The sequence below is a fragment of the Gossypium hirsutum genome, chromosome A09, assembly GCF_007990345.1.
Source record: "Gossypium hirsutum isolate 1008001.06 chromosome A09, Gossypium_hirsutum_v2.1, whole genome shotgun sequence".
NCBI lineage: Eukaryota > Viridiplantae > Streptophyta > Magnoliopsida > Malvales > Malvaceae > Gossypium > Gossypium hirsutum.
Window position 1 is genome coordinate 70803224 of NC_053432.1, and position 16121 is coordinate 70819344.

The 16121-nt window shown below is 30.6% G+C and overlaps 1 protein-coding gene across 2 annotated transcripts; it reads left to right on the forward strand.

Moving 5' to 3' along the window:
* Nucleotides 1-4524: 4524 nt before the first annotated feature.
* LOC107889546 (guanylate kinase 2) lies at nt 4525-8414 on the forward strand. Of its 2 annotated transcripts, XM_016814014.2 has the most exons (11): nt 4525-4836; nt 5324-5357; nt 5542-5637; nt 5770-5846; nt 5937-6066; nt 6242-6604; nt 7079-7200; nt 7279-7414; nt 7502-7547; nt 7625-7730; nt 7807-8414. In XM_016814014.2, exons 2-11 carry the CDS (start codon nt 5355-5357, stop codon nt 7916-7918), a joined length of 1191 nt encoding a protein of 396 aa, XP_016669503.1. In that variant the 5' UTR covers nt 4525-4836; nt 5324-5354; the 3' UTR covers nt 7919-8414. The 2 variants fall into 2 exon arrangements, with proteins under 2 accessions (XP_016669503.1, XP_016669501.1); XM_016814012.2 differs by lacking the exon at nt 4525-4836 and having other exon boundaries at nt 4840-5357.
* The last annotated feature ends 7707 nt before the right edge of the window (nt 8415-16121 follow it).

A 16121-nucleotide genomic window follows, 5' to 3' on the forward strand; every position in this document is an offset into this window, starting at 1 on the left:
AACTGAGCCATAAATATTTTTATAAATATTTATGGAGTGTTAAAAAGTTAGTATTAAAGTTTCGTTAAGAAATTTTAAAGTTCCGATAATTAATTGAACAAAAAGGACTAAATTGTAACAAATGCAAAATTTTGGGAAATGATTAAATAGCTTAAATGATAAAAGGAAGAGGGCTTAAAAGGCAAATAGACCCAAGGTCTATTTGGGCTGGACGGCAGAGGCATGAAATCAGCAAGAAAGTAAGGAGAATTAAGGGCAAAATTGGAAAATTGCAAAATTTGCTTAATAAAGTTAGGACCCAAGTGGAATTATCTAGATTTCTCTTCATTTTTCTGAATTCTCATCAGCTAAAACACCATGGAAGGGCTTCTTCAAGCTGGTTCTTCATATTTTTATTACAAGTAAGTTCAATTCTTGACTATTTCTTGAAATTTTTGTATTTTTATGACTTTTACAACTAGGCCCACTTGTTAAATCCATTAGTTTTTGATTTTATGAAAGAAGTTGAAAGTTGATATGAATATGTGCTGGAAGTATATGATGATTTAGCATGAAATTAGAGCTTTAAATTGTTCATATGCTGATTTTATTGAAAGAATTGAATAGAAAGTGAATGTTTGGGACCTAATAGTAAAAGAGTTTGAAGATAGAGTTATATGTGGAAATTCTGAATTTCAATAGTTGTGTAACAACTTATAATGTCTAGTAAAGTACTAATTGAGAAAATTAGATTAATTGAGGGGTTAATTGAGAAAGGACCGAATTGTATAAACTGTGAAATTTGGGGCAAAATGGAAATCAACATTTTGCACTAAAGCAGTTTTGGACAGCAGCAGTAGTGTAACTTTGAAAAATCACCAAAAATTGTAGAGATTGAATTAGAGGATGAATAAAATATGAAACTAAAGCTTATTGAGTCTAGTTTTTTATAAAAGAAATGATGTGAGCAATGGAATTGTAAATCATGAGATATAATAGATTTTGTGAGACAAGGTCAGAATGAATTCGGGTTCCCCTGTTCTGACTTTGGAAAATCATTAAAAATTGTACAAAAATGATTATGAGTTATAGTTTATATGGTTAGAATCCTTAATGAGTCTATTTTTATAAGAAACAAGCTAAAACATCATCCGAATTCTGTACAATGAGATAATTAATTTTTAGTGAAGAGTGGTCGGAACTGTCAGACAGCGAAACAGGGGAAACTTTAAAGAATAAACTGTACTATTTGGCTGAACCAAAAATTATGAAAATTTTATGGTATGAAGATATGTGAGTCTAGTTTCAGGTAAAATTAACGGATCTTAATTTGGAGCTCTTTAGCTCCGGATAAAAATAATTTAGTGACTTTGACTCGGATAAACAGCTTTGAATATACATGTTAGTGAATATTGAAATTATGGTTAATGTTGTTTAAGTGTGTTATACACATTAAGGATGTGGAATGGAGAGGAGGAGGAGGAAAATTGGGAAATATATGAATGATTCGTGTATAAATGGTCATATGTTTGATTATAACTCATAAACGATGAAATATGAATGATGCTTATTTTTGTGCATTATTGGTCATGGTTTAAGCTCATGTGTGAAAATAAAGTTTCATAGTATGTGTGTATGGTATATTCAATATATGATTTGGCATGAAATAATACCATGAATGGTTTATGAATTAACACATGTTGGTAAGCCTGATATATGAATAAATGATCAAATTGAGCGGAACGCCGGATTTGAGTACTTCTGATCAAGTGACAAAGTGATAAGTGGTAGCTTTAGCTACACTTATCTGATCAAGTGACAAGTGGAAAGTGATAAGTAATAGCTTCGGCTATACTTATCTGATCAAGTGACAAAGTGATAAGTGATAGCTTCGGCTACACTTATCTGATCAAGTGACAAGTGAAAAGTGATAAGTGATAGCTTCGGCTATACTTATCTGATCAAGAGACAAAGTGATAAGTGATAGCTTTAGCTACACTTATCTGATCAAGAGACAAAGTGATAAGTGGCTACACTTATCTGATCAAGAAACAAAGTGATAAGTGGCTACACTTATCTGATCAAGAAACAAAGTGATAGGTGGCTACACTTATCTGATCAGGGACAAGTGATAAGTGATCATACGTAAGACCATAGTTATACTATGGCAAAGTGAAAGTGAAGTACTCAATTTTTCCGTGACCGTTCCGTAATTTGATTAAGGATGGTAAGTGACAAATGGGCCCAAAAGAATTAAAGTAAATGGATAAGTGGTAGTGTATTTATATCAGGACGATGTTGTTATTCAAACTAAAGTGATATTTTCATTGCTGAATTGAGAATTTCATAAATGTGTTATTGAATGGTATAATCAATAAACATTGAGTTAAATGGTAAATACGTATTAGTTTTGAATTTGATGTCATTGAATTGTACGTGAATTAAATGGAAATTGCTAGTGATATGATTTAAATTATGAGCATGAGAAATTGCGAATTGAATGAAATGGAAATGAAGCATTAAATTGCATGAGTATGTATCGGGTCTCGCAGGCCCTAATTATTATGATTATAATATTTTGAGGATATATTGTGAAAAGTTATAGAAACATGTTAATTATTTTGAAAGTTTTAATTTTGATGAAATTTTATAACTCGGTTAAATACGTTTACAAGTGTATGTGTTTTGGTAATGCCTCGTACCCTATTCCGGTGTTGGATACGGGTAAGGGGTGTTACACTCATGAACGTAATCTAGGTCACAAAACACTTAATTAATCAAGTATACTTAAATAAAAATTCAAACAAATATAAATGAGACATTAATTATGCAAAGTAAGTTATGATGCAACATTTCCCTTAATAACCAAACAAAATGCTAAATATAAGAGCCTAAAATGTACGAAATATGGGCACTTATCACTCAATGAGTAGGCAATTCCTTTACGGTGAAACAAAATAGCTAACGATATAAGGCAAATTTAATGTTATATTGTCAAGAACTCGAGTGAGGACAAAATCAAACCTAAAGGCAAAGATGTTCACACGATTCAATAGAACCCGAGGCCACATCATGATTTTCGTACCAAAACCGTCATTCTCTCAGCCGCTTAAGCCTCCCTTGTTAGGGAACAAAAGAGCAAAGATAACAAAAGTTATCACAAGACCAAAACATAGTAGGACAGAAAGCCGCCTGTCAACCAACCTCCACGATTGACGGTAGATACTCCAACGCCTTGACCTATCCATGGGTGGGTCGACGGCAAATGAGAAATGGAGCCTAGAGAATGTCGATAAACCAAAAGGAGCATTAGGTGCCAACAAAAACAGTGATCATTGGGCATCACCAATCAACCCCTCTGAACATTCAAAACTTGAAAAACTAGATAGCAATGGGGATGATTGTGACCAATAACCTTCCAAAACATCTGCGAAAGAAAAAGAAGAGAGAGAACAAAGGCCCTAAGGTTGAAAAAGAGACACCAAAGAAGGACGAAGTAATGATTGCAATAGGCAGGAGTGAGTAGCGCTATCTAGGAGGTTGGATGGTCACTTATGTGTGATGAGTTTTTCTCTCTTTAGTACTTGTGGCAGAAAGAAGGGAAAGAATTTTTGAACTTTTTTTAATCCATTGTTATAAAGTTAATTGTACGGGTAAGCAAAACTTGATTTGATTAATTTTTTTTCGAATTTTGAGTTAATCGAATTAAGTTATTTGGTTTTTTCGAATTAACTCGGATAAGTAATTAGATTTTTCGAGTTCGAGTTGAGTTAAATTTTATAACTCGAAGTATTTGACTAATAGTTTGATGTAAATTCCCATAGGTCCTTGACTGTTTTAAAAACGTGCAACTTGGTCCTCTAAAAAAATTACAAAAAATCAAAATAACCCTAAAAATTGAAAATATTTATAAAATATTTTTTCAAAATTTTATAAATATATATAAATTCAAAAAATTAAAAATTATATAACAATTATTAATTTTTTAAAAAAATATATAAAAATGCCAAATTATATTTTTAAAAATATAAAAAATGACAAGTTTGAGAACTTAAACAATTAAATTATCATACTATCTTTTTTTTTCTCTTATTTTGATTTCAACTAAAAAATTAGTTATATTGTCAACAAGATTTTAATATGATCAATTTAAGTTATTTAATTTAATTTGAATAAATTTATTCAACTCACTCGAATTTTATTTTACTCGGCTTGATTTTTTAAAACCGAATTAGGATAATGGATTGTATTTGATATAATAAAATGTGATTTTGGTAAACTGAATATAAATATTATTTTAGATGAAATATATTTAACACCAACCGATCTCAAATGTGTTATCATTAAAAAGAGAAAAAATAATGAATGTATTTGTTTTCCGTCACATTAATATGTTATTCAGTCTAAATTTTGTGGGATTTGAAGAAAAGAGATCTAAATTATATTTATTTTATTATAAAATTAAACTTATAAAAGTCCAAAAAAAGCAAAAATACTAATTTTTTTCTTAAAAAGGTGAAACTTCACAAGAAAATTAGAGCCAGGCAGTCCCCAGTCGGGTCTTCCTGTTTTCGTGAACTGGAATGCGACCAAAAAAGAAGGGCCAACTCTTTCTCTTTACAAATATAAAAGAGAGACAATGCAACTCTCTCTTCACCCAATCTCTTTCTGTAATCTTCTTTTTCAAGCCTAAGCTTGTTCTGATTTGACTCCCTCCTAACGCTGCCTTCTACAGATCACAGTACCTGAAGAAAACCCCTTTTTCCCCTCCTATTCTCTTCTACTATTTAACCCTCTTACAATTACCATCTGCCTACCCAAGTTTCTTTAATAATTTCTTTTTTGCTCTTATCAAAGGTATGATCTTGTTGTCTATCCAATATGTTTCTTTCTCTCTCTCTCTCTTTTGTTTCCGAAAATTTTTAAAGCTTTTCATCACCAAGCTTTGATTTCTAACGTGTTTTCGTGGAAGTTTATTCTATTTGTTTTCATTTTATTTGGTTTTGGAGACATGGGTTGTTTCAAATTTGACATAAAAACCAACTGACACTTGATTTTGTAGCTTGTTTCTTTTTCCTGCCTTCTATGTTTTGCCATTGTAATGTTAGATTGAAATCTGGGTTTTGATTTTGGGCTTCTTATATTGTTGTTATGCATCTCAAAATTTGATTCTTTTGTTTCCTCCTCTTTTACTTCGTTCTTGTTTGACATGTAATTATATTACTTATATGTGATCCATGATATTTTTCTTTTAAATGCGTTTGGTTTACATTTGTGTCCTAGATCTGAGAAATAGGTTTTCTTTTGATTTGATCATTTTTATCTTTCCATGTGTATTGATCAGGAGAATCTTGTATTGGAGGCATTGGTTCTCCATGGTGAGCCATTAATCATCAATTTGTTTCCATAATATAAATTCATTTATATGAAATTTGTTCTTCTCTTATCTGTTAAAAGAAGAATGGACTTTTGCTAACAATCTAATTGAGTTTTAGTTCAGCTGTAGCTAAAAAAGGTGTAGCTTTATTGTGATTTGATTTGGTTTTGGTTTATAATCATCAGGGTGAAGCCCCGGCATTCTGTTTTGACAATCTACAAAATGGATTTGGTTTAAAACCCAAAGGCTTGGAGACCTCTGCCGACGTTGGTGACAAAACGGTATGATAATTTAATGCCTAAATTTGGTGTTCTTCATAAAGTGTTTCACTTTTTTTCACTGTCTGTTATCTCTTAGCTAGCATGTTCAATCATCTTTTTTGATTGAGGATTGGCGTTTATTTCTCTTGGCAGTTTGTAATTGGTGGGGCAGACAATGATTCCACATCATATATTGGGGTTAAGATTTATGACAAATCTACAGGCAAATGGTTAGTTTTGGCTAGAAGAAACCACTTAGTTTGTTCTTCCAGGTTCCAGTTTAGAGTGGGAAGTTAAATTGTTTCTGGTATTATTTTCAGGGTGATCCCTACAGTTCTGGGAACAAAACCAAAGGCATCTAAAGGCCATTCGGCCATTCTTTTGAATGAAGATCGAATAATGATAATTATTAGGGGTTCCACCCCAGATGACTGCATTTGGTTTCTTGAGGTTGGTATTTTGAAAACTTAAGGATCTTTTGAGGGTTAATATAGGATGAACTTCACATACTCTGCAGTTAGAATAGTTAATTTCTTGCGGAATTAACTCGGTGATTCTGAATTGCATAAAAGGTATTTGTATATTTTGTTGCCTAAAAGTGTTCAATCTGTTCCAATATTTGTAGGTGGACACCAAGTATGTTAAGGAACAGAGAAAAATTTTGGGGACTGAAGTTGTTGCCTGGAGTAGGGGTGTGAGGGGTGATGCTGAGAAGCCGGTTGTTATCAGTGGTCCTTCTGGAGTTGGTAAGGGGACACTAATAAACATGTTGATGAAGGAGTTCCCATCTATGTTTGGGTTCTCTGTCAGCCACACAACCCGTGCACCAAGGGGCAACGAGAAGAATGGAGTTCATTATCATTTTGCTGACCGGAGTGTAATGGAGAAAGATATAAAAGATGGGAAATTTCTTGAGTTTGCTTCTGTTCATGGGAATCTCTATGGAACTAGTATTGAAGCTGTTGAGGCAGTAGCAGACTCTGGGAAGGTAAAACAGTCTTTCTTACTGTTCTATTAATAATAGTTGAATTCCTAATGTTGATTTGAAAGTTGCACTTGGGGAACCAAACTGTGAAATGGAACGCTTAAGCATGCAATATCATCAGTTCAGGATGTTAGGTTATTTTCTTACGGTAACAAAGCACTTAAGCATGTCAGATCTCATGAAATTATAGTTATACTTATGTCAACCCTTCCTTTAACAATTTATGAATTATGTATAATCTCCTTGCATATTGTTACGAGGGGAGTACCAATGGTATATAATGTCTCTTGTATATACGTTAGTTAACTTGATAGCCTTTAGATAATATCATGTTCGTATTGGACAAGATGGTGCGACATTGAATTTTGGATTTCTGGTTGTTGTATTTCAGAAAGTGTATCAAGGGTTCTTGTTGGTATAGCATTCTTTACTTGAAAATTACCTTTCTGCTCAAATTAATTTTTCCCCCCAATATAGAGGTGCATTCTTGACATTGATGTTCAAGGAGCGAGGTCAGTGAGGGCAAGTTCTCTTGATGCCATTTTCATTTTTATCTGTCCGCCCACAATGAGAGAGCTTGAAGAGCGGCTCCGTGCAAGGTGAATCAGTACTGTCCATTTGATATTTATCACTATACCATAATCCTAGTCTTGTAATAACTAGAATGCTGTAAATAGGGGGACTGAGACAGAGGAGCAAATCCTAAAACGACTACGGAATGCGGAAGCAGAAATTGAGCAAGGGAAATCTTCTGGCATCTTTGATCATATATTATACAACGATAATCTCGAGGAGTGCTATGAGAATCTTAAGGTGACTTCTTTTTCCCTTGAACTGTATCATATGCATCTTAACTTCTTTTGATAAATATCCTTATCCAATGAATTCAATATGATATAGGAGCTCCTAGGGCTGAATGGAAGTGCACCAACTAATTATAAGCCATGTAAGAAGATTATTTTCTCCATTGCTTTATTTATTTTTATTGTAAACAGAAAGTAATTGAGTTGAAATGTCATCCAGCACCCAAAGGGATTGATCTGCCTTTGAACCATTCTGTGTCAAAAATCGATAACAAGATCCTCATAAATTGTGAGACTCTGGAACTCGAGAAAGCGTCAAAGAACTTGTAAGTTTATACTTGCTCTTTCCCTTGTTCTTAAAGCAGGAGAATGAGTTGAAGAAAGCATTTGTGGTTTATTCAGGATTGCATTGGATGTGTCGTCACTAAAAGGTGGGGCACCCGGTCGGACAAGAGGACTAAATGTCTATGCCCTTGATTCATTTTCAGATGGCTTAAATGAGAAACTGAGCTAACGACTGCAACGAACCCTTAACATGGTTTTGTTGTATTTGACAAAAGGGGAACTATGATAAGAAAGCTTTATTCTTTGCTTGTTTAAGAACCAGGATGTAGTATTTGAACAATTAGCAATTCCTACATGGGGCAATGAGAGAGAATTCATGATTTGTGCGGCAATGGATAGTGCTGAGCCAAGTAGTAAGTGAATATATATTTGATTGGAAGACATGGGTTTGTCTGTCTGTGTCAATCCAAGAAAAAGAAGCATCACAAGTTGACTGTTGAATGGATCAAAGGTTAGAATAGAATGAAACAGATGATAACGAAATTTGATCAATAAATTTGTTTTATCCAAATAATGAATAGATTCCAATTGAAGGGAAAAATAGCTGACAGATGTGTTCGTGGTACACAAAGAATTTGATCAGATTAGGAGTCTTGAATGAGAATTTGTAAAAACTAAAGTAGATATTTGATTTTATCTTAATTTGGTTGCTACTTCAACTTAAACCTTCTTTTTTCCCTGCCTTTTGAACTATGAAGCTCGTCGAGTTGAAATTAGAATAAAATGTGTCTGTGACAACTGACAAAGGATCACATGGATCTCTGTGTGTCAGTCATACCACCACCCTACCATTTAATATTTCTTTTTTCCAGAATCATAGATGCAGTAATAGAAATATTCTTACCTTTTTTCTTTTTTTATTTAATTATAAGTATCTCATTCGTAACCACAGATGTTATAAATATAAAAATTTATTTTCATTTATATTTGAAATATTTTAATTTAATAATTTATAGCATAAAAATATCTAAGACTTTAAAATTTAAATAACTTAATTTAATTACCTGTAAATTATAAACATTGATATTATTTATATGTTAATAAAATCAAATCAGGAGAAAATAAATAATTTTTTATATATGTATATAAAATACACAAATATATATATATATCTTGAAGTAATTATATATTATTTTCTAAAATATTTATTTTATCTAAAAAAAATTTAATAGGAAGATTTGCTTAAAAAACTAATTTTATTTGTAAAGTTTCAAATATAAAGTAAATAATGAAAAATGTAACTAAAACCAAAATCTCTATAAATAAAAAAAAAGATTGTCCTATGTGAACGATCTACATCGTGTCACGTTTATGGCTTCAAAAACATCATTTGTCATGTACTGGATTTGATGTTAACATTTTAAAATATTTTTATGATAAATTATGTGTTTTTTTTTAATTTTAAACGAGTTGCCATATATATATTAATCAGGAAAATTTATTTTGCGTACTTTTCTGACTATATTATTTATGATTTTTTTAATTATTTAATAAAATGTTAATAATTTTTTATTATATTAATATATAATTAAGGTAATTTTTATTTTTATTTTTAACCTTAAATTCTAACTTTAAACAGTTTGAGTTCGAAATTCGAATTCATAATTTAAATTAAAAATAAAAATTATTAAAATTATGTGTTAATAATATAAAAATAATTATTAAAATATCATCAAATAATTAAAAAAAAGTCCATAATATTCCATAACATAATTTCTAATTAAACAAGTTGAATTAGATGGGGCTGAAGTAAGATATCAAAGTTTTGTGATATTATCCAAATTCAGTTTAATTTTCGATCAACCCAAACCAAAATAGAGATACGATGTTGGGGACCCACCCATATATATATATATATACTAAAAGCCAAATTTCTTTGTGGCCTATTTTATTTTCAAGTGTAGTGGTTGAGAATGAGATCCTTGCTTTATTTACTACTTGTATTTTTGCTCCCTTAAAATCACCGTATGAGTCGAGCAAGGCTCATCAAATTTCTTCACCTGGTTTCAACACACTCTCACTGGGTATTTTAAGAGGCTTTTTCTTCTTCTTCAAGACGATTTGAGAGAAAACCAAAAGCCTTTTTCATCGCTTCGACACTATGCCAATCATATTTGCTGTAAAAGAAAACCCAAGGAAATTTGGATTAAAATATTTATTATATATACATAATTTAATAAAGAGATAATATAATTTTTTGCCCCTAAACTTAACAACTAGGTTCACTTTGGTATTTATATTTTTTTGTCCATTTTAACTCCTAAACTTGAAAAATATAAAAATTTGATGTTATGGTACATTGAGACTTTGTCACTTCATTACTTGAATATATATATATATAAATTTTCAGGAGATAATGTGATACAATCTTATAGTGCCACATTCAGTGTTTTAATAATTGGATCGATGGTTGAACAAATCAAACCATCGATTCTCTATTCAATTAGTTTGATAAATTCGACCACTGGACCATTAATGATTAAATAAATAATTAAAATTCATAAATATATATAAAAAATTATTAAATCAGTTCAACCTGTTTAACTGTCATTTTTTGTCCTAATTTTCAATTTTTACCAATTTCAAGCAATTTTAGAGTCGATCAATCCAACTTATTGTTTAGACCGTTATATCGATCAATTCTTGGTCCATTCGATCTCATCCTGTTCTAGTAATGTTGATCGCATCATCAAATCTTGATAGAATTCAAATACAGAGACAAATGAATCTAGTTGCCTAATTCAAGGACCAAAGTCGATCGAAAAAAATACATGCACCAAAGTGCATCTAGTTGCTAAGTTCAATGCTCGATCCAGCTTTTAAACCTTTTTTTTTGTTTAAACTTATATTTTAGGCCTCATATTTATGTTCAAATCCTACCAAATTTCAAATAAACTTTCGAGTTTGGACAAATAATCAGATTCTTAAACAAATCTAATATATATGTATTACTATAAATATTTATTTCTCGAATGTAAATCTCTTTTTCTTCTTTCTTAAAATATTTACTAGAGTGAATCCAATAATTAATCTTGCATTCTGTATCAGTATCAAGTGTAAATCTTTTAAGTAATAGACTGGAATTAATTGTACATAGCTTACAAACTAAAATCAAAATCGTTTTTTAATGCCATGTCGAAATATTGAATTTATTTAAGCACTTTGCTTAAACTAATTGCTTATTAGTTATTGAATTCATTTTAGGTCATTCTACAACTTTTTAGATTTTTTTGAGAATATTATATTTTTTTTATGAAAGATGTGGATTTGAATTGATGGAGAAAGATTTCGACTCCCATTTGAGTTTAGATCATTTTGTGATACATTGAACTCAGCACCAATAAGCACAGAAGTCGTACTATCTTAAAATGTCTGAATCATTCCTCTCTCCTGTAAGTTCTCTAAGTTGCAAAGATAATATATCTTTTCAAAACTCTCTCAAACATTTATAATCCCTAAATCATTTCAAATACTTCCAATGTAACAACCTCTAACCCTTATCCGTCGTCGGAACAGAGTTATGGAGCATTACCTGACTTTTCAGAACAATTTCAATATTAAACAATTCAACAAAGATACACATCATAAATTAATCATATTGTCCCTTTTATAGGCCTTCGGGACCCTAAATACGAATTAAAAACAAATCGGGACTAATTCGGGTTCTTTGAGATTTTTTCGCGAAATATCAAAATTTTTCCTAAGTGCAGGGCACACACGCCCGTGTGGCCAAGGGACACGCCCGTGTGACCCTATGACATGCCCATGCTTTAGGCTGTATCCTAACCCGTGTAACTCCCTGACTACATCACACGGCCAAGACATACGTCCGTGTGCTAAGCCGTGTTCCTTACATAGCTGAGACACATGCCCAAGTCTCTGCCCTTATTGTAGTACCTGAGTATTCTGTTTTGAAATTTTAAATTGCAGGGACACACGGCCAAACCACACGCCTAAGTGATAGTTGTGTGTCTCACACGGTCTGGTCACATGCCCGTGTGTCAGGCCAGATGGACTCAAAATGAGCCTTGCACATCAAGTTTACCAACCCTTCAAACTTAAACAACAAACCATTCAAAAATCAATTATTCAACCAATCCAAAACACATTCAAATATGCCTAAAACATGTCAAAACTATCAATCTAAGGACCTAACTAATATACTCTCATAAGTGTTTACAAATATTGTCCAAATAATTCATTTAACTTCATTCAAATCAAAACTAATTTCATACCAAAATATACTATTTTGTAACCTTAACATATCATATAAACTTATATATATGTAACCAATAGTGTCTTGTAACATATTTTACATTCACCATTTCAAAATAACCTGTAATAGCTCAAATTTCAGCAATGTCAGAAATAGTGGTTCGAGACCACCAAATTCAAAAAAATGAACTCGTAGATTATATTATTTAATATTTATGAGCCAAATGTAGCTTTTAAAAGATTTTTGGAATAGCAAATTGTGTTTTATAAAGATTTATTTGGTCAAGAAATTAAGAAAAAGAAGTATCAAGATCCCGGTGTTATAAATCGAGCCATAAATATTTTTATAAATATTTATAAGGTGTCAATAAGGTAGTATTAAAATTTCGTTAGAAAATTTTGACGTTTGGGTGATTAATTAAATAAAAAGAACTAAATTGAAAAATGTGTAAAAGTTGCTAGAAGGATTAACTAGCTCAATTGTCAAATGAGAAAGGACCTAAAGTGTAAATAAGCCAAAAGGAGATACTTTGGCAGCAAAAGCACAGAAAGATCAGAAAAATTGAGGAAATAAGGACAAAATGGGAAAATAACAAAATTTACTAAATAAAAAGGGGGCTAGAATGGAATATCTAGAATTCTCTTCATTTTCATTAGCTGGAAAACAGCCATGGAAGAGGGTTCAAGCTGGTTTTCATACTCTAGATTCATGTAAGTTTAATTCTTGCTTTCTCCTTGAAATTTCTAAGATTTTAAACTTTTACAATTGGGTCCAACTTACTATGTCATTAGTTTTTGATTCTATGGCTAATTTTTAAAGTTTTTATGGATGAGTGTTGGAATCATATGATGAATAAATATAGAATTGAAGCTTTAATTTTGATGTATGATGATTTTATCAAGTAAAATTGATGGAAATTGATTTTAGGACCTAATTATGAAAGAGTTCAGAATTAAGGTCTAGTGTTAAAGTTCTGATTTTCAGAGGTTATGAAGTAGTTTAAAATGATAGACTAAAGTATTAATTGAGAAAAATTAGCTCAATTGAGGGGTTAATTGAGCAAGGACTGAATTGTATGAACTGTGAAATTTGGGGTAAAATGAAAATCAACATTTTGCATTAAAACTGTTTTGGACAAAAGTAGTAGTCTAACTTTGAAAAATCACCAAAAATTTTAGAAATCGAATTAGAGGATGAAAAAATATGAAATTAAAGCTTATTGAGTCTAGTTTCTTATAGAAGAAATGATGTAAGTAATGGAATTGTAAATCATGAGATATAATACATTTTATGAGAGAATGTCAGAATGATTTTGGGTTCCTATGTTCTGAATTTGGAAAATCATCAAAAATTGAAGAAAAATAATTAGGGGCTTAAATTTATATTTTTAAAATCATGAATGAGTCTATTTTCAATATAAATAAACGGGAATACTATTCGAATTCCATACGAGGAGATAATTAATTTTTAGTGAAGAAGGGTCAGAATTGTTAGACAGCAGAACATGGGTGACTTTAAAGAATAAACTGTACTTATTAGTTAAACCAAAAATTCTGAAAATTTTATGGTAAGAAGATACGTAAGTATATTTCAGGGAAAATTAGCGGATCTTAATTCAGAGTTCTGTAGCTCAAGATAAAAATAATTTAGTGATTATGACATAGATGAACAGCTTGAATATTCATATAAGTAAATAGTAGAAATTATAGATAATGTTACTTACAAGTGTATTATATACATTAAGGATGTGGAATGGAGAGGTGGAGGAAAATATGTGAGTGACTTATGCATAAATTGATCATATGCTCGATTATATTTGGTAAATGTTAAACTTTGTTAAAATGAAAAATGTTATAAAATCTTGTTTGAATTAAATGTTATATATGTTAAAGAATAATTTCAATATTTGATATTACCTAATAAATGAATATATGATATTGCTTAGTAAATGTCTAGCCAAATATAAAAAATATATATATATGTTATAAGTGGAATATGTGTGAAAGAATGTGGTAAGTATTTTCAGAGCTCATTCACATGAACCTGTCATTTGAAATTGTGATAGACAGGAAGAAATAGTGAATAGCATGCTTATGTATGGTTATACGTATTTATCTGAAACACAAGAAAATGATGGTTATATATTTGATATATGGAGACATGAGATTATGATATATGAACATAAAATATATTTTATAATTGTATTCGTTCATAATTATAGAATTGTGCAATTCAAGTGTACTATTTGTATAAAGATGGTATTTCAAATGATTTGATGAGTAAAGCTCCACTGTGAATAGTCTGAAATCAAGATAAATTGTTATGAAAGCGTATTTAAAATACATAGATATGATTGTTATAAGTTATGTGAATAAATGATGTGTAAAAGTATATGCATATGAGAAATTTAATGAAAGTTGAGCCCATACATGTTTCTTAATATTTATATGAATTATATGACTAACAATGTGATAAAAATAGGTATTAGGGCTCATGATCAATTCGAATAATTATGCTTTGCATAATTATGTTGAATATAGAGAAGCGGTAAGTTAATTACCATGTTATACGAAGTTATTAAATATTACATGTTTACTTTGTTTTACTTTTTCCCCTAATTAATAATGATTCGATAAGCTTCGGTAATGCCTCGTACCCTGTTCTGATGACAGATACGGGTAGGGGGTGTTACATAACCAATATAAAACGTCCTAGGTACATGCCATTACCAAAAAGAAATTTACTTCACCACTTTGAGTTCGGGATCGGCTTTTAATGCTAATTTGACAATTCGACTTTAACCTAACCTGCACACGGAAACAAACCGTACGCTTAGTATAAAACTCAGTGGTATTTCTATAATCCGAATACTTCAAAGAAAATAATATTATAAAGCATCCACTTTTAACCATATGTAAACATTAATCAATCAATAATTCAATTCATCCATTTAACCTTTATTTCTCATCAATAGCTAATTCAAATAGATTTTCTCACTTTGATTCACTTAACATTTAGCAATAGCAATACTCTTTACATGAACCCTTGGTTCATGCATTTCATTTGCATAATTTAATTCAATGTCAAATTTCTAATTCACATTCAATATCAATCTTACTGCCAATTCATTTATTTACCCCTATTAACAGAACTCAGACTTGGACAAATATACGGATCCAATCAAAACACACCAGTATGGCTCCCAATGCCTCATCGAATAATTCGAAGTAATAGATTGACACCCAGTGTCTCATCAGCTGCGCCTAAATAAATTGGTACCCATTACCTTATCGAATTTATCCGAAATAATAATATGACACCTAGTGTCTCATCAACTCGTGGTTGAAGTATTCCTAAACACTTCCAATCCTATGGCATGCCAACTATGTCCGACTCAGCCCGATATAGTTAATAGGATTTTCAAATCACTTTTCAATTTCCAATGAATACACATTTCAAATAATCACACATATATTCATAATTCAATTCAATTTGTAATACCCTGAAAATTTTTACAGTAAGATATTATCCTTGATATAGTAAAATGAGGAAATAAAGTGACAAAAAGGAAAATTTTGAGTTATGTCAAAATTGAGAAGTGTATTATGATATATTAATTTAAGAAAGGACTAAATTGTAAAAGTGAGAAAATTTTTGTTGCACAAGAGTAAATACTCAAAATTTGAGGGGTTAAAGTGTAAATATGAAAAATTTGAAGGACCAATAGTGTAAATATTTTAAGAGTGGAATGATCTAGTAACTAAGGAAAATGGATGAATTAGGACCTAATTGAATAGGTGAAGAACTATGAGGGACTAAATTACAATTTTACCAAATTAAATGATGATTCAAGGATGGAATTTTAAAAGATAATGAAGGGAAAATGGTCAATTGGAATAGAGAGAAATCTAGAAAGCAATGATGATGTTGGAGATATTTTAGATTAAATAAATAAATAAATATTAATTTATTAATATTTTAATTTAATTTTTAAATGATATTTTATTATTATTTTATTTAGTATATATAAGGAAAAAAAGATGAAGAATCATCATCTTTTTTCCATGCACCCAACATATGAAGAGAAAAGGAAGAAAGAAACTTTTTTTTCTTTACAATTTGGTCCTTCTACCAAAAATTCACCATTTTCACCTAA

Bases quoted from the DNA above. Each gene is read 5' to 3' on its own strand.
- LOC107889546 (XM_016814012.2), top strand. From the start codon at position 5,235: ATGCGTTTGGTTTACATTTGTGTCCTAGATCTGAGAAATAGGTTTTCT. The intron at 5,638-5,769 runs GTATGATAATTT...TTCTCTTGGCAG, and splicing joins CCGACGTTGGTGACAAAACG to TTTGTAATTGGTGGGGCAGA. The intron at 7,731-7,806 runs GTAAGTTTATAC...TGGTTTATTCAG, and splicing joins GAGAAAGCGTCAAAGAACTT to GATTGCATTGGATGTGTCGT.